The sequence below is a fragment of the Diabrotica undecimpunctata genome, chromosome 2 (assembly GCF_040954645.1).
Source record: "Diabrotica undecimpunctata isolate CICGRU chromosome 2, icDiaUnde3, whole genome shotgun sequence".
Taxonomy (NCBI): Eukaryota; Metazoa; Arthropoda; class Insecta; order Coleoptera; family Chrysomelidae; genus Diabrotica; species Diabrotica undecimpunctata.
Window position 1 is genome coordinate 73828981 of NC_092804.1, and position 23985 is coordinate 73852965.

At 30.4% G+C, this 23985-nt stretch overlaps 1 protein-coding gene across 5 annotated transcripts in view; it reads right to left on the reverse strand.

Annotated features, from left to right (window-relative positions):
• Window positions 1-23985, reverse strand: part of rut (adenylate cyclase rutabaga) — a 933824-nt gene that overhangs the window by 74214 nt on the left and 835625 nt on the right. For all 5 annotated transcript variants that reach the window (XM_072523105.1, XM_072523104.1, XM_072523101.1 and 2 more), the window contains 2 exons: window positions 737-922; window positions 76-354 (listed from right to left, as the gene is read on the reverse strand). In XM_072523105.1, the coding sequence (XP_072379206.1) occupies window positions 76-354; window positions 737-922 (465 nt within the window). The remainder of the gene's footprint in view (window positions 1-75; window positions 355-736; window positions 923-23985) is intronic.

Genomic DNA, 23985 nt, shown 5'->3' on the forward strand with positions numbered 1-23985 from the left:
TAGTACATATTTCATATCAGAAGGAAAAAATTAATTACGTTTTAATGTAGTAAAATTGTAATATATTTCACTTACCACATTAACCTGTGCTACAGTATACACTAAAATAATGGTAAATACAGTAATAGCCAGTCTTAAAACAAAACTTTGAGATATATCCCAAAGTATCCATCGTAATCTTACAGCCAACAATAGCATCAACAGTACTGCTATCCAAACGAAAGCGACTAGAAATAATATGAACAAAATGGTGGTTCTTGGCAATACTACTGCCTGAAGAGTACTTAGAAGTACCAGGAGAACCAAGGCACAGGCTAGAGTTGAACTGTAACCCACGTCGATGTCGTGGTGATACTGAAAATAAAGTAAAAGATTAAAACATGTTGGTAAAAAAAGTATACAGCAACATAAAACTAAAATATAGTTAAATCTGGGATACTTATTATAGTCGATTCACTTGAAATTGAAAAAAGAAGAATATTCATAATAGGTAATGGAAGTGTTTATTGCTAAAATTCTGATTAAAAACTTTCTATTGTTTTCTAACCATCCGAGAAGCCAAACAGACGTACTGCGGAATTTCGGTAGGATTAAAACAGTGTTTAAAGCAAAACAAAATTCAACATGATCCTTTTTTAACAAGATCTAAAGAAGTATTAATACAAAACTTTCCTTATTGTATACATAAATTTTTTAATTCGCTAAAAAGTTGTTATAAATATTTCAATTATCTTACCTGATCTTCTTTTTGTCGATCCTTGAAACAAAGTGTGAACAAGTTGACATGCGTTGACTTTTCCCTATCAACGCTTCTTGCTTCGATAGCTTGAGCCAAATATTTATTCACCCTATTCGACGGTTGGTGATAAACGCTGGAATGCCTTTTTTTAAACGGTCTTTTGAATTTTTCTGTTACTTTGTTCTAAAAATTAAAAGAGATTAAACTCTGCAATGAATACGGAAGGAGAAAGAATTAACCAACAAAAGGGTTGTTATCTGATCCAACTAACGAGTGTTTCTTTAATGTCTGTAAACTTACCAAGGAAAAAGGTTTTCTAAAAAAGTGATATTTTACCGCTTTAAGAGTATAAAGAGAATTTAAAACAACAAAGCTATTGTAAAGTGTGTTGCAAATTATTTTATTTATTAGACTTTAAGTGAAATTATCTATATTATTTTTTCAAATAATCGATAGTATTCAACAATAAACTACATAGAATTATAAAATTCTAATAAATTGATTTTTGTTACAATTGAGGCCGACATAAAAATCTAAAAATTTTCTGTCAAGATAAGGTTGATATTTACCTACTAGAAAATAAAATTTACTCTTTCTTTTAAAGCGTTATATCTATGTATTATGTTTTCAAAAACATCCATGTTTTGCATGTCACAGTGACTGGCATATCCTTTGTTTATTTTATTTACGGAAATACGTATTTGTAAACCGTATAATATATGTATTATCGACCTATATTTACTGTTGACATAGAAAAATTTAGAATATCTAAGATGACAGTCTATTTTTTGACATAAATTGAAAAGGCACAAGAACTTAATTCTTTCTTTCTACAACTGAAACTCGTTATCATAAAAATAATAACTTTAAGACATATTTATAATGGAACATATATTACATTCAATCAAATATAAAAATCTTGTTATAAACGGTCAAGAGTATGTCAATTTTGGGATCCTAAAAACAATGCAAAAAAGTTTACCACTTTTACCCCCGGCTTCTCCCTAAACTGCCCCCTTGATTTATCAAAAATCTGTACGCTGCTCTAGAAAAAAATGTATCAAATAAAAAATGTAGCTGGGACAATGTTTGAATAAAAACGTTTATTAGCACTGTTTGTGTGGAATGAAGCGTTCTCTCAGAAACAACTCTTGAAGCGACCGACAATTGGGAATGCCATTTACGCGCGAAATAAATTTAAAATAAAATTTGTAACAACTCGACGGTAAAAATTCGATATTTTCTGATCGGAGTGTCCAATCGACAAAAATCAAAACACATTTTAGAAAGGAAGAGTGCAACTTTTGCCGTTTTTTACGATTCTCGTGAGATCAATAAAATCACTTTTATGGACTGGTCGTAATGGAATTTCCATTATTAGAGAATAATCTTCAAAACTTATGACAAAAAAGTTGGATTTTGACTTTTGGCATTAAATATGAGGCATTTGAAATATATCTAAAAAACGCAGAATTTAAACATTTAAAGTACAAATGATAACACGTCATGGGAAAGGTCTCCACGAATGTGATATTGAGGGGAATGCATAGTTGAAGTTATTTTGTTCCAAAAATATTTATGCAATCAAAATGGAGCAGTTTTAAACATTTTTAAAGCAGATCGTTCGTAATGTGAAAGTTTAAATTCATCGTTTTTTAGGCATATTTCAAATGCCTCACATTTATTGCCAAAACTCAAAACCGAAATTTCATGGTAAAAGTACGTTTTGAAAATTAGGATCTAACAATGGAAATTCCATAGTGACCAGATAATGAAAGTAATAAATTTATTGATGTCATGAGAATTATAAAAAATGGCAAAAATCGCGCATCGTTTATTAATTTAACACCTTTATAAAAACTGACTTTATTTGTGGCAAAATACAAAAATTGTAGAACACAGAACACTCTGATCTAAACATATCGAATTTTTACCGTCTAGTGGATAAAATTACATGTATTTAAAATTAATTTCGGGCGCGTAAATGACATTTAAACTCACCAGTCGCTTTAAGCGTTGTTTCTGAGAGGACGCTTCATTCTAAACAAAAAGCGCTAATAAACATTTTTGTTAAAAATTATTTTAGCAACAGTTTTTATTTAAAACATTTTTTTCTACAGCGCGTCGTATAGATTTTTAATAAATCGATTTTTTCCGTTTTCCCCCCATAGGAGGTGGTGTTTTAGGGGAAAGCCAGAGGGTAAAGGTGGTAAACGTTTTGCATCGTTTTTAGGTTCCCAAAATTAATATTTTTAGCAAAATTTGATTACCTATGCCAGGGACCTCTAAACCGAAGAAAATGCTAAATCGTCAATACAGTTGTCTAAAAAATTAAATAGTTCATATTCCGTCCATATTTTCAATGTTTATTTTTATAAGAATTAGCTAAAGTGGTAAATTTGTCATACCAGCTATCAACTTTTTTTAGGTGTTTTCGAAATATGTTTCGAAATTTATCTGTTTATCTACTTTTGTTTTGAAAAAGTTTATACCATTTAAAACCGTAAAACCTTTTATATTTCAAACACTATAAGTAATTTTAATTGTTAGGAGTAAACTTTAAAAAATTAAAAGTATTGATGCAAAGACCTGCGTTTTTGTAGTCTCATTACTTTGGAATTTTCTGTAGTATATTGTCTTAGACTAGGAGTACTTCTCCACTATATACGCATCATCTGTAGCGTGTGAGCAGATATTTCGTATGGATTTCGCAGATCCTCTTCTTAACGATTAAAAAACTCTTAAAAAACTTCATGCAACCGTAAAGAAAAGAATCTGAATCTAAACAAGACAAGAATCTTTCTTTCACGCTCGAAAGAACTACAGGTACGACACATTTTTATCATAATTTTTATCGTAATTCTGATATGGACACCAACTCGTATCAGGATATAGTTATATATGTAGTTGTGTAGAGAATCTCAAAGAAAGGGAAAATTATATGTATATATATATATATATATATATATATATATTATATATATATATATATATATATATATATATATATATATATATATATATATATATATATATATAATTTAGCTCTTCAGGCCTAGTAGGCCCATGGCTTGGTTTATTATTCTTTTTCAAGTTATACTTCTATACGCGCGCTCCACGTTGGAAATTTGTATGGGAGTGAATCTGTGAAATCATTACATATGTAAGATAATGAGTACGAGAGAGACAGAAGATATATTTTCTCTCTCTTCCTCTCTCGAATATAAAAATGTTCTTTTTGTATATATTTTTAATATTATATATATAATAAAATATTTATTAATATTATTATTTATGTGATATGTTTTGTATTATTTATTAAATGTTCATAATTATATTAGTCTTTTGTATTTCAAAATAATAATCTCAATAAATCACTGTATGACCCAGAACTGTCAATTTTGAAATGCATTTGTGTCATGTCCTCGGTAGTATAGTAGTCAGTATCCCCGCCTGTCACGCGAAAGACCGGGGTTCGATTCCCAGCCGGGGAGGACTTTTTTATTAAGATTATTACATGGTAAATTAAACATGTAAGTAGAAAATATATGTATATTATTGTCATTTTTAAATACTTATGAATATTGCATTTTAATTTGTATTGTATTATTATATTGAATTATGTTGCACTGTATTGTAGTGTATTTTTTTTATGTACATTATTGTCATTTTTAAATACTTATGAATATTGCATTTTAACTTGTATTGTATTAATATATTGAATAATGTGGCAGTGTATTGTATTTTTATATTAATAACAAAATAAACAATGAATTTTACTCCAGAGTATGTGTAAAAAATTTTTTGCATTCAACTCCTTTCATACATATATGAAAATAAAAATATACATTTTCATCAAAATATTGATTCAATCCTTCATTTACTATACTCCTATTACAGGTCAAATGTTGTTTATTAATTGTTAATAAGTTGTTATTAATTCTGTTTCTCTTTCTGCTATGTCTTACCTATAGCATTACATATTTAATGATTGTGCTGATTGATTCCCAAATAAATTTGTAACGGCGAATGCGTGTATAGAAGTGTAACTTCTACAGTCTCACTGGACTGCCACACCCGTTTTTTTTCCTGTCTTCCGCTGGGGAAAAGTATATCTTTGAATAAAATTTGTAAAAAAATTAAAACAGTTCGCTGTTTTATCCTGATAGGATAAAAGTACAATAAAATGTATACAAGGTATAAGTGGATACATGTGTAGAACATACTGCGGGGCACAATAACTTTCAAATGATATATCATGTGCCATATATCGTCACTAAAAAAAGGCAGTGAGGTTATATTTTGATGACGGTTGTCAATAGATAAACAAATGAATTATTTTAGAATTTGGTAAACTCGAAAAATACCTTGACCTGTCCGAGAGTTTTTATAAAAGCTGAAGGCTACCAATTTATTAGAGGTAGTCCATATTTTTCTTTTATCCTCTTGTCATTTTTAATCAAACTGAAACTACACAACAGAATGGTATACAAATATAGCAACATGCTAAATTATATAAGAGCTTTCAAAGCATGTATTACATTAGATTCCATTTAAAATTATCTTACAGAATGACACCTGTCACAATTTCTGAATTAAGAACAGGTGCATTAGGCTAGTTTATTGTTCAGAAATTAGTTGGCGGAGAAAGTTTAGATGTGCATTGTATAAAAAATGTCAAAAGCAATATATTGTTTACTATGACCTTTTTTTGACCTTTTTCATTTTAATAAAATTTCCACGAACACTTTCCAACAACAAGTTTATATTCACAATAGACAAAAAAAGTTTGAAACAAAGTCATTGTTAATATTTAATTTTTTAAAGTCGTTTTAAAAGTAAATGTGAAAAATTTATTATTATTTAATATGAGTCTAAGATAAGATCATCTCTCAAATTTAGCATTTTCTTAAGTTTCTAGATACCCATTTAAGTCAACAGTATTTATATTACAAATTACTTCTTTACTTTTTATTCTTTAGATAAACATTCGAAAATTACTACATTTACAATACATGACGAGCAACAATAGTCTTAAGAAATTTATTTTTGGTGGAAAAAATTGGACTCATTTTGATAGTGATCGATGCGTACAGACCCTTTTGTTGGTTAACTTTCGATTTTAATAAATCTAAGGAGGAAATGAAAGCAAAAAGCACATTTTCATGTCACGTGATACTTTTGTGTGTAAAGAGAAAGCTTTTTCGTGAAGGTCGTGAAGGAACAGGGAAGGAAAAAGGTATCAGCTAGCAACAAAAATCAAGCCTAGGTTACTATTAGCACCGTTCAGTAATCAGAAAAATATTTACAGGTTTGTAAAGGTGTTCTCCAATCAAGAGTTTTTAACTGGAGTGGAGTGTTTCTTCGAGGAGAGTGAAAATCTTTCTTATTTCCACAAAAATTTAAAAATGAAAAATAATCTTTCAAACGATTTGATAAAATTTTCAAAAAAGTCCCTTTTATAGACTATGATTAATTAATTTATTTAATTCATGTATTGAAATTTTTTTTAATAATTTATTATAGTACAATAATTAGTAATTTAATATAATCTTTAAATTTAATTATAAATTTTACATCAAAAATTACTTGCTCGCCTTGAAACAAAAGACAACTTTTTATTTTTATACAAAGCTTGATAAATAAGGAAATCTGAGTATCTAACCCATAACAGATATTTAAACAAACTTTAAAAATTCCTTATTTTCTTGAATACAGGATGCCTACAAACAATTTTTGTCAAAGAGAAAAGTTTAAAAAAAGTAGCAGAACTGACTATGTTTGAAAGCGCTCCAAAATGGTATCACGTCTTCAGACAGTTGGGAAGATACAAACCCCTACACGGAAAGTCAGCGAATTTTCAGGCTATTTCCCACTTCTTAAGTAGTAAGCTGCAAAATGCGCTATCTATTTTGATGGACCTAAACAAAAAATTTGATCGAAAACGAAAAATAATTGAAACCTACAAATCTTTTACAAATTTAGTATAGCTCAAAAGGACAGAAAGCGATAGTGGTAAATCGTTTTTGTTTAAGGCCATCAAAAGAGATGACGCTTTTTGCAGCTTATCACCCGAGAAGTGGAAAATAGCAGGACAATTCGCCGGCTTTCCGTGTAGGAGTTTGTAGCTACCCGACTGTCTGAAGACGTACGGAATACAGAAATAACGTTATAAGATTCTATTGATACCAATTCATACACGTAAGGTTTAAACAAATATGTGTTTATTTGATTTCTTGGGGACGAAAATAATAGATAGGTCGAAGATCGAAATATAGAGTTGGATTTTCTGTTTTCTTCGTCGTTTTATGTTGTGATGTTAATGATTAACAGTTTTAACGAATTCATTTAATTTTGTGGACGTTTTCAGCTATATGGAAGGCTTCCTTGGCTTCTATATAAGGCTTGTAAATAAGGCTTTTTAAATCTACTTACTTACTACTTACGAGCCGCGTCGATTAGTTTGTCCCACATATTTTTGACTGCATGTGGCGCAGGGTATAAATAAACTGGTACATTTTTCAATATGACGACGACATGGACGTAATAGATGAAATTAGAGTAGATATAAAGAATAAGCAGATACCATTGTACTATAAAACAATAATAACAAGATCAGTCATAAAAAAAGAATCACAAGGAAGCTTTGGTACTAGGGACAACGCTCTTAACCCACCACCTCCCTCACGTCGAAAGCATTAGTAATTACTCAAATTAGGCTCTGGACCACGATGATACTTTTTCCCCTGATCTTCTGAAAAACGAGGCATTCTGCAACAACTGGCAACAGTACTTTCCATAAGAGCCAATGTGTAAGAGTGGGAGACAATCAATTTTTCCCTAGATTCTGAGGAAATTTGAGAAAAATTCTAAGGTTCATTCTGATAATTTTTTAAGAGTTTTGTGGTTGGGGTAGAACGGCTAGTTGGATCGTATGAGAGGTCGTTGAAAAGAGGGTTTCTCAAGAATTAAATAATAAACGGGAATGTAAATTAAATAATTTCGTACAGAATTTTAAGTTAAACAATATTAGAGGATGTAAGTTTTTTTAGAGTTTCTAGACATCCTGTAAATGCGATAGAAAATTGGTATAATATAATGCATTTGGAAATTCGAGAACAAGCCCTGTATCTACTCATTTGGTACAGGATAAAAATATTTACTAAAAACCATTTCTAAATATTTATATTATATCTAAGACACATTCTTTTATTTTTACTATTAAGACCGCACTTAATTTCGAGAAAAATCTCGATTAAGATACCTGTAAAGTTTATTTATTTCTCTGATCACTGAATCACTAGCAATAAAAATTAAGCAGACTTTATCATTATTATGTATCATTAACGGTAATCAGGAGTACTTCAAACACAGTTATCCTTTCGTTATTATAATGAAGATAATCCGACTTTTAACAAATAGTTACACAATAATTTTATTTATAAACGCAACCAGTGTCAACGTTTTGGTATCTAAAATTGTAAAATTGTAAGAATCACAATTTTAGACACTATAATATATATATATATATATATATATATATATATATATGCATTCTGGTTTTCCTACGTTATATTTTATTACAAGCAATATCTTTCTTATTTGACAAAATAAAATAATCATAAAATAAAAAAAGAGATAAGATTCCAACACCTGTGTCCAATAGACGTTACAAAAATTTTATATATAAACTTGTTCAACTAAAATCAATCGCCACTTTATTTTAAATTCAATTTTTTTTTATTTTGTGGCATATCAATATACCATGCGGTCCATATGTATGGAATAAATTCATTTTTGGCGTTATTATGTACTATCTAAAAAAAACTGAAACAGGTCGATTTTTATTCTTAAATTGATAATTTACAGTATGAAAATATTATCCCCTTCCTGCACCCCCTTTGAATTATAAGCACCCCCTCGAAAATTTTAAATAACAAAGGGGGTCGTATGGCACCTTGTTAGAAAGGGATTTTAGTCCTCTGTTTAGAAATATAACGTTTTTTAAGTTTGGTGTAATAATAACTGAGAATATTGATTTTTAAGATGTAAAAGTTTAATAATGTCTCTATCACAAAACTTTAGGTTGAATGAAGATAATAATGTCACATAATATTTAGAACGTATTTTTCAATGTAATTTTCAATTAAATTAAATGTTCAAAATGACCACCATTCACTTCTTGACAATAGCCGAGACTACTTTGGAATTCTCGCACAACATTTTGTACGACCTCGAAGGTTATTTTGTTAATTTCTTCCGTTATCCTAACCTTTAAATCAGCAATACTGTTTGGTCTATCAAAATATACTTTAGTTTTTAAATAACTTATAAGAAATAATCGAGAGGAGTCAAATCTGGGATCTAGCCGGCCTTTCGATCGTTCCACGTCTTTCAATCCACCTATTGGGAAAAACCTCGTTTAAATAATTTCTAACTATACGTGCAAAATGCGGAAGAGCTCTGTCTTATTGGTAGTAAATATATCGATCTATCTCATTTGTATGATTGACATTAGGAAAAAATCTTCGTAATGTAGGCACTAAAAAGTTAACCAAAAAATCTAAATAAACCTAACCATCAACTGTGCCCTCAAAAAAATAAGGACCAATAATTTTATTGTTAATGATACCAGCCCAAATGTTAATTTTTTTAGGATATTGCGTGAGTCTCACACACCAAGTGAGAATTTTGTCTGAGTTTGTTAACCGTTCCGTTTAAATGAAACGTCGCTTCATCAGACAAAACTATTTTGTTTATGAACTGCAAACCTGCTTTCATTCTGTCCAGAATTCTTGCCTTCTATCGGGATCATCTTCATTTAAATCCTGAACCAACTGAACTTTGTAAGGGTGGTATTTTTTTTATGCAAAACTCTCAAAATAGATAATTTACTTACATCATTGACGGCGGCCAGTTTTCGAGTTGTCTTTTGCGTATTTTCCTCAATCTCTAGAAGTACATCTAACTTTTTTTCATCAGTAAATTTAACATTTCTACCTGGTTTTGAATATTTTTCACATGTTCAGTATAACGAAACTTCTTTTCAATTTTTCGAACTGTAGACTGCGAAACTTGTTGACCAGGGTATTTATTATTAGACATTTCACAAACCTCCTTTTGAGTTCTTGTTTTATTACCAAAACCAATCATAATTAAAATGTCCATTCTTTGAGTCTCGGACAAATGAGCCATAATTAAATTTAATACGCGCACAAATATTATATTGACGTCTTTTAGTAACTTTAAATACCTAAATGATAGCAGCCTACTAGATTCATATCAATTGTTTATTTGGCTTTTTGACTAATATTTTATTATCTTCAAAGTTATTTCCCTAATGTTTAGCAGAACAGATACGAAAATACCTGATTATTTCTAAAGTATATTTTAACAGACCCGGCAATATTGCTGATTTAAAAGTTAGGATGACGATAAAAACTAACAAAATGACCCCCGAGGCCATACAAAATGTAGTACGAGAATTTCAAAATCGTCTCGGTTATTATCAAGAATTAAATAATGGTGGTCAAGTTGAACATTTAATTTAATTGTAAAAATCAATTTTCTTAGTTATGATTGCACAAACTCAAAAATCTTTATATTGCTGAACAGAATACTAAAATCACTTTCTAATAAGGTGCCACTCGACCCCCTTTGTTATTTAAAATTTTCGAGGGGGTGCTTATAATTCAAAGGGGAAGCTGGAAGGGGATAATATTTTCATACTGAAAATTGTTAATTTAAGAATAAAAATCGACCTGTTTTTTTTTCAGATAGTACATAATAACGCCAAAAATGAATTTATTCCATACATATGGTATACAATTTGCTTATTATGTCTATCTGTTCGTAGCGAAAAACCTAGCGCCACCTATCCTCAAAAGCTGCTACTATCTCTGTAGCAGGTGGCGATCTCTGCAACGTGTTTGGTGATAAACAGCCTTTCGTGATATTATTTTTGTAATTTATTTGTATTGTTTTTGGTTATTTAAAAAAATAGAAACTTTCGTATTGAACATCATACGTTCGAGAATTCCGATGCAGTAGAATCCGGCCACATTCTAGTATGTCATACTTGTGACGTTATCCATCTGGGCATAATGACGTCATCGATAATTTTTTTAAATGAGAATAGAGGCCATGTACTAGCTTATTTGAAAGCTTATTTAAGTCTCTATTCAGTGATATAAACATTTTATTATTCTTCGTCTATCAATCCATCTTCTAGGCAAACATTTGTTAAAAAAAAATAACAAACAGAAAGTGCACCATCTTTAGAAAATCATATGTTTTTATTTGGCAAACTACATTTTCATTTAAAAAAATGTCTATAAGGGTGAGTATGAATCAATTTTGTAAAAAATCAATATATATTTGCCCCGTAATTCTAACATTACTGGCACAAATTGGTCGCATTGCTCCTGTAGTGATCCTTTCCCAAGTTAACATGCTTCTTTTCTAACTTGGCTGTACCGTACTGACGACGGCCAATAGTCAGAAATACGTATATATGGTTGCCTTCCATCTTATACACAGATTTTATTGTGTTTTTTGCTTTGTTGCGAGCTATGTCGATACCTACTAACTTTATGTACATATATATATATATATATATATATATATATATATATATATATATATATATATATATATATATCTATATATTATAAACTTTATGTTTCTTGAACCGACTTCTTCTTCTTTTTAGCCTTCTGTCGTCCATGTTCGGACATAGGCCTCTCCCAACTCCTTCCATCGGTCTCTATCCTGAGCAACATATTTCCAATTTGTTCCGGCTATTCTTTTTATGTCATGTCATGAACCGTTATATTTAATATAAAATTAGTATTTCTTGAGTTTAAGTTCAATAAGTAATATTAAATTTGGAACTAGATTTTATTATCCATTGAAATTAACGTTTCGGCAGGAAACCCTTGCCTTTGTCAAAATTCTAAAATTCATTTTAGAATCAAAATACTGAAAGTGCCATGTTCTCTATTTTAAGATGTATATAAGTCTGAATTATCATTATGGATGAGAAAGATAAAATAAAATTATGAGAAGAATCTTTCAATTTCCAAGTAACAAAACAAAATTGTCTGTTTAATTCGTATGTTGGTAATTCGGGATTTTTAAGGGTATTTTTTTCTTTTTGGTATTGTTTTGGCATTGACAATGCTGTATAGAAACGGCTGAAAAGTATGTCACTGCATCTAAAATAAAGCAGCAATTAATTACAGTAATTTACGTTGAAAACGTACAGAGAGTGTCTCTAAAATAACTTAGGGGCAGTTTTAAAGGAACGGTAAAAGTTAATGTTAAGTTTCATAAACGCCCTTATTGGAATCTCAATCAAAACAGTTTTTGATTAATTGTTTTACATTTTCAAATTAGCGAGATACTGCAAGTAAACGATAACTTGGAACACTTGTATATAAATGAAAAGAATTTTGGCATCCATTAATACTGAATATTAATTATAAAAAACTTTTACGGTATACTCGAATTAATTGCAGGCATTTCCTGCAATGCGTTTTCTCGGCAAACGAGTATGAAAATAAAATAAATTCATTTTGCACATGTTAAAGTTTTAATTGGTTTATACAAGTTAACATATTTTGTATTTATTAAAGTTATATTAGTTAGAACTTTAAACTTTGAAATTGTAATAAAAATAAAGAGCTTATATTCTACAATGTTTTTATAAAAACATATTGTGAAGTGTACCAACGTTTTGAACTACGAATTCCATCAACATGCATCGGTTTTCTTGAAATTTAACATTAGTCGAGAATACCTTAACAGGCAAAAACCGAAGTGTCTTTTACATTGGGAGAGGAATCCACCCCAATTGGGGTGGATATATTGATAATAACCTCAAGAATCGATAGAAAAACGTATTTTAAGCAAAAAATGTTCTATAAAATTGTTCAAAAAATTAGTAGGTACTTTTAGACTTTATTTTTGCTGCAAGTCTAGTATAAACCGAGGTATACTCGTAATTCATTGAAGGTGACAATTACGCATTTAACGAACAATTTTAAAAACTTAAATTAATATAGAATAATAGGAAAACGGTAAATTTTACTAGAAAAATTAGATATATATTTTTTTAAATGCTTAAAAAAAGTATTACAATGAGACTGTAGAACAAAGTTTCATTGACTTGAGACTTTATTTTCCTTTAGATCATATATGTTCACTAACATATGAACTAAAGAAGTTATCACAAAAATATGTTGGTTTCTATTTTTTCCCGAGAAAAAAACATCAATACCAGTCTTACTATTTCTACCCTAATTTAAATTAAACGTTATACATTTAATTACTATTTAAATTGGAATAAGCCACAATTAAAGGTTAAAGTAAGTTTATTGACGTTTCAATTTCCCCTTCGGAAATCGTTCTCAAAATACAAACATTAGTAAATTAAACAAATTTTGTTTTTTTTTTGTTACTTGGTAAAAAATTCTTCTAATTTAATTTTATCTGACTCATTTATATTGACAATTCAGACATACATACATTATACATTTTAAAGTAGACGACTTTAAAATGATATTGCCAATATTGTTGAGTTGCGTTCCTGGGACGGCTTTACTTGTAAGATAGTTCATTCGATTACGTGAAATCAACTTTAACTTGAGAATATCCGTCAGAAAAAAATCATAGCATGTAATTCGTCTTTAAAAAGACAAACACATGCCATGATAACAGTAAAAATCTCCTGTTAGTGATTCCATAGTAAATTATGAGGGAAAAACCAGGAAAAAAAACCTAATAATACTATCCCGACATGGTAAATATTTGGTCGTGCATTTAGTTTACTTTCAATAAACACCAAATTCTTATTTTATATGTTTGTTATTTAAAAAACATAAATGATGTATCCTCTATATGTTACCGACTTACTAATACTGGTATTTTCCTTTTAATAACTTCCTCTTTTAATATGGGTAACTAGATCAATAGTAAGTCGGTAACATATAGATGATACATCATTTTTGTTTTTTAAATAACAAACATGTAAAATCAGAATTTGGTGTTTATTGAAAGTAAACTAAATGCACAACCATGTCGGGATAGTATTATGAGGTTTTTTTCCCGGTTTTTCCCTCATAATTTATTATAGAATCACTAACAGGAGAATTTTTACTGTCATCATGGCATGTGTTTGTCTTTTTAAAGACGAATTAAATGCTATAATTTATTCTGTAATTTATTCTGGATATTCTCAAGTTAAAGTAGCTTTCATGTAATCGAATGAACTATCTTACAAGTAAAGTCGTCCCAGGAACGCAACTCAACAATATTGGCAATATCATTTTAAAGTCGTCTACTAATGTATAATGTATGTGTGAATTGTCAATATAAATGAGTCAGATAAAATTAAATTATTAGAAGAATTTTTTACCAAGTAACAAAAAAACAAAATTTGTTTAATTTACTAATGTTTGTATTTTGAGAACGATTTCCAAAGTGAAAATTGAGACGTCAATAAACTTACTTTAACCTTTAATTGTGGCTTATTCCCATTTAAATAGTAATTACTTTAACATGCCACAAGAAAATAGCTTCAGAACAATGTTAAACATTTAGAATTCACTTTATTAAAGCATCAGTAATGGGATCCAAAAGTATGAACAATTTAAAATAAATAAATTTTAAAAAAATTGTGGTTTCAGTAAAAGAATATTTTTGACATTTTTAAAAATATGTATCAAGTTTTGTTCAAAATCAGTATAGAACTATCTAAGATACGTAAAGTGTGCTTTATAACTGTAGTTACTGTAACAAAAATCGTAACTTTTTCTTATATTAACAATAAACTAAAACGTTGTCAAAGTATCTCGACTTCTCGAGAGAGTAGATTTTAAGCCGATGTCGGTAGTTTCCGCTGGAGTGTAGATCTGCGTAACTCGTAACGAACATCAAATGTTTCACATTTTGCCTAATAGAACCAGCACGAGGCGTTTTGTATTGTATGTATAACAAGTGGTTTTTTAATATCTTAAACTTTTACCTGTAAAAACCGTGTTACGTCTGTTACAATATTGGTAAGAACTTTTTTAACATCAGAATTTACGTACTGCTTTAAATCAAGATTGTGGATGCTTTCTATTGAATGAATTTATTTTCAGATTACGGAAGATGCTCTATAACTACATATGTGAACCAGGAAGCAGGAGTTATGCCGACTACAGTCAAAATCATCTTCCAAATTCATCTTCCGCAGATATTTTTAAAATATCACTAAGCACTATTAAAAACAAACTAAAAATCTGTTTTCGAGCTCACCGGGTTATCCCAAAGTTTTTAGTCGGGAAGAAGAGTTAGCATTTGCTAGTCACATCAACAAAATGTATGAATTCGTATTCCCAATTGATGAACTGGATTTGGGACATATTTTAAAAAGTTATGTCACAAGACAAATAAAGACAATAAGGTTTTTTTGCAATAATTTGCCTGGCCGTGACTGGACCAAATCTTTCTTAAAATGACATCCTCAGCTGACAGTCAGGTTTGCAGCAAATATAAAAAGAAATCGTGATCAGATTAATACAGAAATAATCTTTGACTAATTTGATTACTTAAAACAAGTAGTTGAGAATATACCGCCTCAGAACATCTATAACACGACGAACCATGCATGCCTGACGATACAGGCAGGAAAAAAGTAATCTGTCGAAGGGGTTTAAAGTACCCAGAGCAAATCATGAATACGACTGTCCAATATTAGCGTTTTGTTTTGTGGGAATGCCAACCTCTGAGCCACCTTAATTTATTTATGAGGTTAATCTTAGCTCACATGTACGCTTAAATGTGGTCAGGCTTTGCAAAGAGAATAATATCCAATTCGTATGATTGCCTCCAAACTCGTTGCACCTACCACCACCAATTGATGCGGCATATTTTAAACCTCTCAAAATCAATGAACACACATCAGAAGAGTTCGAAGTTAAAAGAGGAGTGCAACAGGGGTGTGTATTGTCACCACTACTATTCAATGCATACTCTAAAGAAATTATAAAAAGAGCTCTTGAGGGAGAAACAGCAGGAATCAAGGTCAATGGAACACCAATTAACAACATTAGATATGCGGACGATACTATCATAATAACAGACAACCTCCAAGACCTCCAAAAGCTAATGAACAAGATAGTTGAGTATGGAGAAGAATATGGATTATCAATAAACACCAAGAAAACCAAATTTATGAGGATATCAAAAACCCAAAATAATGGTGAAAGCCTGACAATTAACGGTAGTGCTTTAGAACAAGTTGAAAACTACCACTATCTTGGCACAATAATTAATCACACAAACGATTACTCCAAAGAAATCAAAGTTCGAATGGAGAACGCACGTACAAACTTCAATAAAATGAGAAAGGTACTTTGTGCAAGAGAACTAAAATTGGATTTGAGAGTTAGGTTGGCAAGGTGTTATATTTTCTAGACTCTGCTTTATGGGATAGAAGCATGGACACTTAACGCGGCGACTGCTAAAAAGTTGGAAGCATTTGAAATGTAGGTGTATTGAAGAATCCTGAAGATATCATGGACCGAGCATGTAACAAACAACGAAGTCATGAGAAGAATCAACAAAAGAATGGAAGTATTGGAAACCATCAAGACACGAAAGCTGCAATACCTGGGGCATGTTATGCGTAATGAGAGATACAACCTACTTCAATTGATTATACAAGGGAAAATCCAGGGCAAGAGAAGTGTAGGAAGAAGAAGAATCTCATGATTGCGTAACTTGAGGGAATGGTACGGATGCACTTGAGGGAATGGTAAGATCAGAATAGCCATGATGATTGCCAACCTCCGTCGCGGAGATGGCACGTGAAGAAGAAGAACCCTAACATAAGGATAACATTGGCCCAGGTAAAAAATTTAAAAAATTTTTAATTAGTAAAACGCTTTATTTATGTTATCTGAAAAAGTTTACCTATGTATAAGAGATGACCCTAGCTTAGTAGTAGAAAAATGCTAAGATTTATTGAGATTTGATTTTAAATGTTTTAAGAAATGGGCCAAAGTAGCCCCGGTTTACAATATTTTGAAAAAAAGATGGTATTTTTAAAAATGTTAAAAATATTTTCATTTTAAATTGTTCAAGCTTTTGAATCACATTACTGTTCCTTAAATAAAGTAAATTTGAAATGGGTAATGTTTGCAATTAGGTTAGAAATAGCAATGATAGTATTTTTTTCCCGCGAGAAAAATAGAAATCGGCATTCTTTTTATTATAACTCACTCAGCTCATATGCTAGAGAATTCTACAAGGTCTCATTTTAATGTTTCTTAATTACTTTAAAAAATACTTTACGAATTTTTCCATTAAAATTTATCGTTTTGCTGCTATGATGAGTTTTTAAAATTTGTCGTTAAATACCAAATTGTCACCTTCAATGAGTTATAAGTATTAGGCTTACAGCAGAAATCCAAATCTCTTTCATTTTTTATAAGCTACTTTTAATTCCTTGAGTGTTTTATATAAAATGTAAAATTTTCGAATTATTCGTGAATATCAATTGAAAATATAAGAAAAAATGAAATTTTCAATCACCACTAAGTTTAAAAGCCTATTTTTCGATATATTCTGAAGGTTATTTTCGATATAAAAGTTCCAACACTCCAGTTGGGGTGGATGGCACCTCTAAGGTAAAAGCACATAGGGTAGATTTTAAAGTTAAGAGTAAGTAGAGGTTAATTCTAAAATTTCATCCGAATCGATCCGTGTTGATGGATATCGGAGGTAACCATATGTTTACCGTGGTACACTGGACTAGTATTTGTTAACGTTAAAGACACATTTTAGTTACCAAAATATTGATCACGTTTTTATTTCTTTCAAATTTGCTCTATTTTTGTTGTGTAAATTTATGCAAATTAGTTTTTTAAATAACCAGTTACGTAAAAAGCATGTTAGCAAACTATTTTTTAGTAATATCTATTCATTCATTCATTAGCTATGCCTATGTTTTAATAATAAAAAAATGAAGCAAATAATTCCAGCACATTAAGTATTATTAATATTTCTGTCGTTGCTACGTTACTAAAATGTGTTTTATAGACTTCAATAGAGGTACAAGTAATAAATTGCTTCACCGCTATTTTTTAATTATACTTTGTATTACTAAACCAAGTCTTTTAATGAGTTTTGTGTTTATCTATTTGTACTACTGTTCTAAATCGTTTAATTTAGAGCCACAGTCTTTTACTGCAGCTACTTTCCATTTCCCCAATACTTACTTTAAACGCGATGATGGCGAACCATCTAACTTTATCATAGTTGTGAAATCAAACCAAAATCTTATTAACGTATTTTAAGTTTAAAAGTAATCGATGTTTCAAAGAAATAAATTTGGTACGCTTCGCATCTATGTATATAATATATGTGTCTAAGGCGGTGGTCTCCCATTTTCACGTTATACGGGCGTACAATAAACGGTGGTCTATAATAAACGCCGTATGCCGGGTCTAGTGTTACGCCGCACGTCTCGTATGTACGCTTGTACAGCAGTTACACGCTGTACAACCGTTTATTATTTATTATTATATAAAGCATAGAGATGAGACGTAGGACGTAACTCTATACGCTGCGTACGGCGTTTATTGGAGATCACTACCATAATGAGAAAACTAATTGTTTTAAATATATATATCATCGGTATTAAAGAGCAACAAGGATATACTTTATACTCTTTACTGTCGGTTTTGTTTTATTAATTTTTTTATTATTGGTCTTACCTCTATGTATATCAAGACCAAGATTACGCAAAAGGATATAAGAAATAATTATGATCAGTAAATATACAACTCCAACAATATTTTAAAATACTTCCTCTATCTAGCATATAATTACAATCTAGTAACGTCAGCAGCAACATCGTTTAGGACGTACAAAAAATTTCTTATTATTAGATGTTATATTTAACTAAATATCATGGATTAGTTTTTTATGCGGTATTTTCTTCGATTTTCACAAGCTTACAAACAAGAGTGTTCATATGTCCTAGAAATTTGAACACGGAACTTTTACTAAAGGGGAGTAGAACCGTGCAAGATGAAGGAAAACAAAAACATACTCAATCACTGTAGGCAATCTACTGGTTCTAGATAATGAGATTAGTAAAAAACTTTTTCGTATTCTTAAGAACCGCCTTCTAGTTAAAAAAAAAATCGCATTTTATGCATTTTCGCATTGGCTTATAATTCCTATGAATACGATGTTACTAAACTAGTTTTTTATTAGGCAATATATATTTAAAAGGATGTCTTTTTAAATGAATACTAAAAGTTTTATTTAAGAAAGTAATACAGTATTTACAAGTTGGTCGTAGCTTAAAATATTCCTGGGAATAAAATTTCTACTTCAGTCAAGTAAAAAATGATTTACTTTAAAAATCTGTTACAGAATCTAGAAATCAACCATAATTTATAAATATATTAACAGAAAAGATGCAGCAATAGGGATATATACTCAAATATCCCTAATTAAGTGCGGAAAAAAGTGATAAAATAATATAGAGCAGATGTATAGGTGCTTAACTCTTTTAATAAACCAAAAGAAAAAAATTTAAAACATACTAGTAAAAATTCAAAAACAACCTCCCAAAAATATATACATGGTAATTGATTGGTGTTATAAAAGGTCACTATTTACTTAAATTTAAAATTCGTTTCAATTTTTAAATCTCCAATTTCAGATCCTTACGGGCAGGTTCCGGCGCCAATTGCATCTTTAACCCTGTTTTAAGTAACTACATAGTGCCGATGCACACTAGCCCAGGGGACCGAAGACTTTACGTGTCCTACGAAGCACGGTGAAAGACTCGTATTATTTTTAGAAACTAAAACGTAGTTGGTAGTGCCGAACTCGTAAGCTTTGGCTTAGAAGGCCAGTATGCGAATTACATAATTGTCTATTAATATTTTTATTAATATTCCTGAAACATCCTCTAAACTGCTAAAATTTATTGTGAAAATTAAATGAGTCACGTTGCTCATGTAAACTCTCTGCTTCCTAACATTGTACTTCTAGCTACGTTTATTTTGCTCGCCTTATTTTAGATAGATAGAACAGATCTATCAAGAATATCTCTATATCTTTGCTTCTCGCTTATTGTATCCCATAACTTTGCCTATTGTTTGTTTCTCGTTTACCTTTATAAAAGTTTATTTAAAATCCTTTATAAAAGGTATATTATTTAAAATACCCTTCGGGTTACAACACAGAACGTTTTCGGACTAAAAAGCCCATCATCAGTGTTTTGTTACCTGAAATAAGTATTCCCACTCAATTTAAGGCAAACGTAAAGGTAAAATTTTGACTAAGGTTAAAAAAGCAATGTGGTTAAATACTCACACGGGCACATAAGTTAAGCCACTAAATACCTGGGTAAAAACCTTTGGATAGTACAAAATTTAATATGCTTAATATGGAGTCTATACTTTTTTACACGGACAATTTTTTTTTACACGGACATAAGATAATACACGCGTCTTTTAAGATGAAACATCCAAATTGAAGGAAGAATGCAAATCTGGAATCTGGATTCTCCGCAGACGAATATCGTTTTGGAAAGGATTCTGACAGTTAAGGTTTACGTGTTTAAAGCAATTTGATTAAGTTTAGAAATCATCGATCTATCAGGGAAATTGATCCATTTCGAAGAAATTCTATTAAAGGCTGGGATGGAATAAAGGTCATTATTTTCGAAATCTCCCTGCCTCAACTGCATTGAACATACTTCATAATCTTCAGAGTGCCTTACACGCACACGAACATTCTTCTAAAACTCTTTATTAGGTAAGTTACATACTATATTAACTTTACATGCAAATCAGCAAAGACATACCCAAATTTTTAATGGGAAGCAGGCAAGAGTTGTTACCTGCTTTCCATTGCGTTGCGTTAAAATAATCGAGGTAGTCATTAAAACGCGTTAAGGACATTTATTTATTAAACAATTATTTAAATCTTTAATTACTTTAATTTATTTTAAAATAAAGTTTGAAAACTAGTAACTATCTAACAATATCCCTGCTACATATAATCAATGAAACTAAAAAACTTTCTACCTCCAGAGATGAAGAACAAGCGGAACAGATGAAGCCGAAGAACAATGCGGATTTGTACCAGGAAAAGGAACACGAAAGCAGGTAGTGAACACCAGACCAATAGAAAAACCGAGGGAACACAACATACCAATGCTGCTCTGTTTCGTAGGATATATTCAGATGCATTCAAAATAAAGAAAGGAACATACAGGGCTGCATACTATCACCATTGTTACACAACATATATTCTGAACATAATGAGAAGAGTACTAGACGAATGGGATAGAGGATTCACTATAGGAGACAGAAAAGAACCTGCGATACGCAAATCACACACTTATACTAGCATCGAGTTAAGTCGAAATAATTACCATCACCGAACGACTAAGCCAGATAAGCGAAGAATTTGGACTTCAGATCAACACCGAAAATAATGATCGTAGTCAGAGCAAATACTAATCTACTGCACATACACCAAGTGGCGAATTTAGAAGTAGTAGACAGATTTCTATACTTGGGCTCCCTGATACCCAAAAATGGCGATTTCTCCTTAAAAATCAAGCGTAGACTAGCAATGGCCCAAACCATCAACAGCTAAATTGATTAAAATATGGAAAGACCAAACAATACCAGGGAATACTAAGCTCAGGTTGGTTAATGCCCTTATTTTTCCCATTGCTATAGGAGTATAGGAGTAAGATCGGATCTTCGCGAAATGTGGATCTATAGAAGAACTCTATGCGTGTCCTGGACATAACATAGACTCCACCTGTCAATACTGGAAGAGCTTTATATAAAAGACAGGCTATTAAAAAAAAAGTAGAACGAGCATACCTAATTTACTTCGGCCACATAGCTAGAAGAACGGGGACCATGGAACTATTGGTAGTAGAAGGAAAGATAGAAGGCCGAAGACCAAGAGGAAGATCTCCAAAACGATGGGCAGGCCAAATGAAGACTCTGGTGGGAAAATCTCTACATGAAGCCGTTTATATGGCACAAGATCGCAATCAATGGATACAACAAGCTAACAATATTTAGAGTATCACCACGGCCTGACAAGGGCTCAAGGAATGAGGAGGAACATCGCTGTAGCGAGAAGTTTAATTAAAGTGAGTATATATATATATATATATATATATATATATATATATATATATATATAGATTATTACAAAAAGATTGGTCATAAATTATACCACGATTTTTAGCGATGAAAATACGTATATGGCCTCTCTTACTTATATGTAAAATGAACCAGAAAAAATTACGGGGTGTTGTAATACTAAATAATATAATTCTACTAAATACTAAATAATGTAAATAATATAATGTAATGTAATAAATAATAATGTCATAATAATAAAAAAGTTACAAAATAAAACCGGTTTTTCTTTTAATATTGATCCAAAACGGTTTAAAAGTTTTTTATGAAAATCTATATTGTGTTAGCATGTCATAGCCAATAAAACTGAAGTAGCGAAAATATTTTTTCTCGATTTTTCTACTAACACATAATATAATTTTTCATAGGAAATTTTTAACCTTTTTGGAGCCATATTAAAAAAAAAAGATTTTATTTTGTAGTTTTCGTAGTTTTCCAGGTTGCTTTTTGTGAAAGTCATTTTTTATGCTTCTAGTAAAGATGCACAGAAAAGTGAAATGGGATTTTGACTAAATATCTGCACGTATTACACAATCTACGGGAAAACTGTCAAAACACGTGCATATCATTTGGTATGACGTTAAACACCCTTAAAATATTATACTAATTTTAAAATGTAAAAGCTAAACCTGCCTATAATTTTTGCTTTTATTGGAATCTTTTATTAAAACGAATCTACCAAGCTTTGTCGCAATAAACAATCAAATCAACCTTTATATTTAAGATAAAAATATAGAGAGAAATGTAATGTGAGTATAAATTTAAATACGACTCACTAAGAACTATTATTCCTGGATCAGATAAAAAGTACATTCTAAGGAGATATTACTTGGTTTTATCGCTGAGTTTCTGTAAGAGTTAAGAGAGAACTGCCACATAAGATATGCTGGGAAATTGTTAGATAAGACATGTATGTGAAATATTGGCAAAAATAATGAATTGTAAACAATAGATGATAATGATATCGGAGCGCACTAGCAATAGAATAGGTGTAAAATTGGATATGATACAAGGATACCAACATTTAAAACCTAAAAATTACCATAAGCCGTTATACTTAAAAGTAACTAAAAATACATTTACAGGAGTACTTTAAAACGTTTTCTTATGAACAAAGTATTCACCATAAAAAACCCATATCTCGTCATATCAATATTATTTTTATACCATAGTTCCAACCTGTAAATACTGTTATACCGCATTACAACTTTGTTATTGTAGCAAAAATTAAAATAAAGACACCCCGTTTTTTAATATCACACTCTCAAAAGATAAAACAATGGATTCAAAATTGGGTACTAGAGTAGATAAAAAGAGAAAAAGGTAAAGCCAAAGTGAGCCTGCGCACTCACATTCGTGTTGTTTTCTTGGCAGGGTACGTTTTCTTGACAGGGTGAGATTTCTCTGTGAAGTACCCTTTGCAGTTCTAGCACCTATAAGCCACATTTTAACACTAAACTAAGTAGATTATAGCTACTTTTTGTTAGTTAAATTTAATCTGGGATGTGGTATGTGAAGGTACATTTATACACTTAGAGGTTAATTTTGTTACATAAAAAACATGTTTCGTTTGGAAAATATTCTCTTAAGTTAGAAAAAAAAAATAAACTACGAATCAAGCAAAAAGCTATATTTACTAAATAGCTATGGAAAAGCAAATGTTTATAACATACTCTATTTAAGTGACTTGTTCAAAATAAGGCATAATATAAAAATACATTGTTCCACCGGTATTGTATAATAGCAATGCGACATATACAATCAAAAGTTTAAATGGATTTGGAGAAAAGCTAGTTATTGATGGACAACTTATTATCACTATGATGATAGCTACTTTATAGTGAAATATGAAATGGAAAAAAGTATTATTCTATTATTGTTAATTAAAATCCGAAAAAATATTACAAATCCTTTATTCTGTTTACTTAAAAAAGAACTGACAAACCAGATACTTCACGAAAATAAATAAATCATAATGCTTTGGACTAAAAACATAAAAATTAG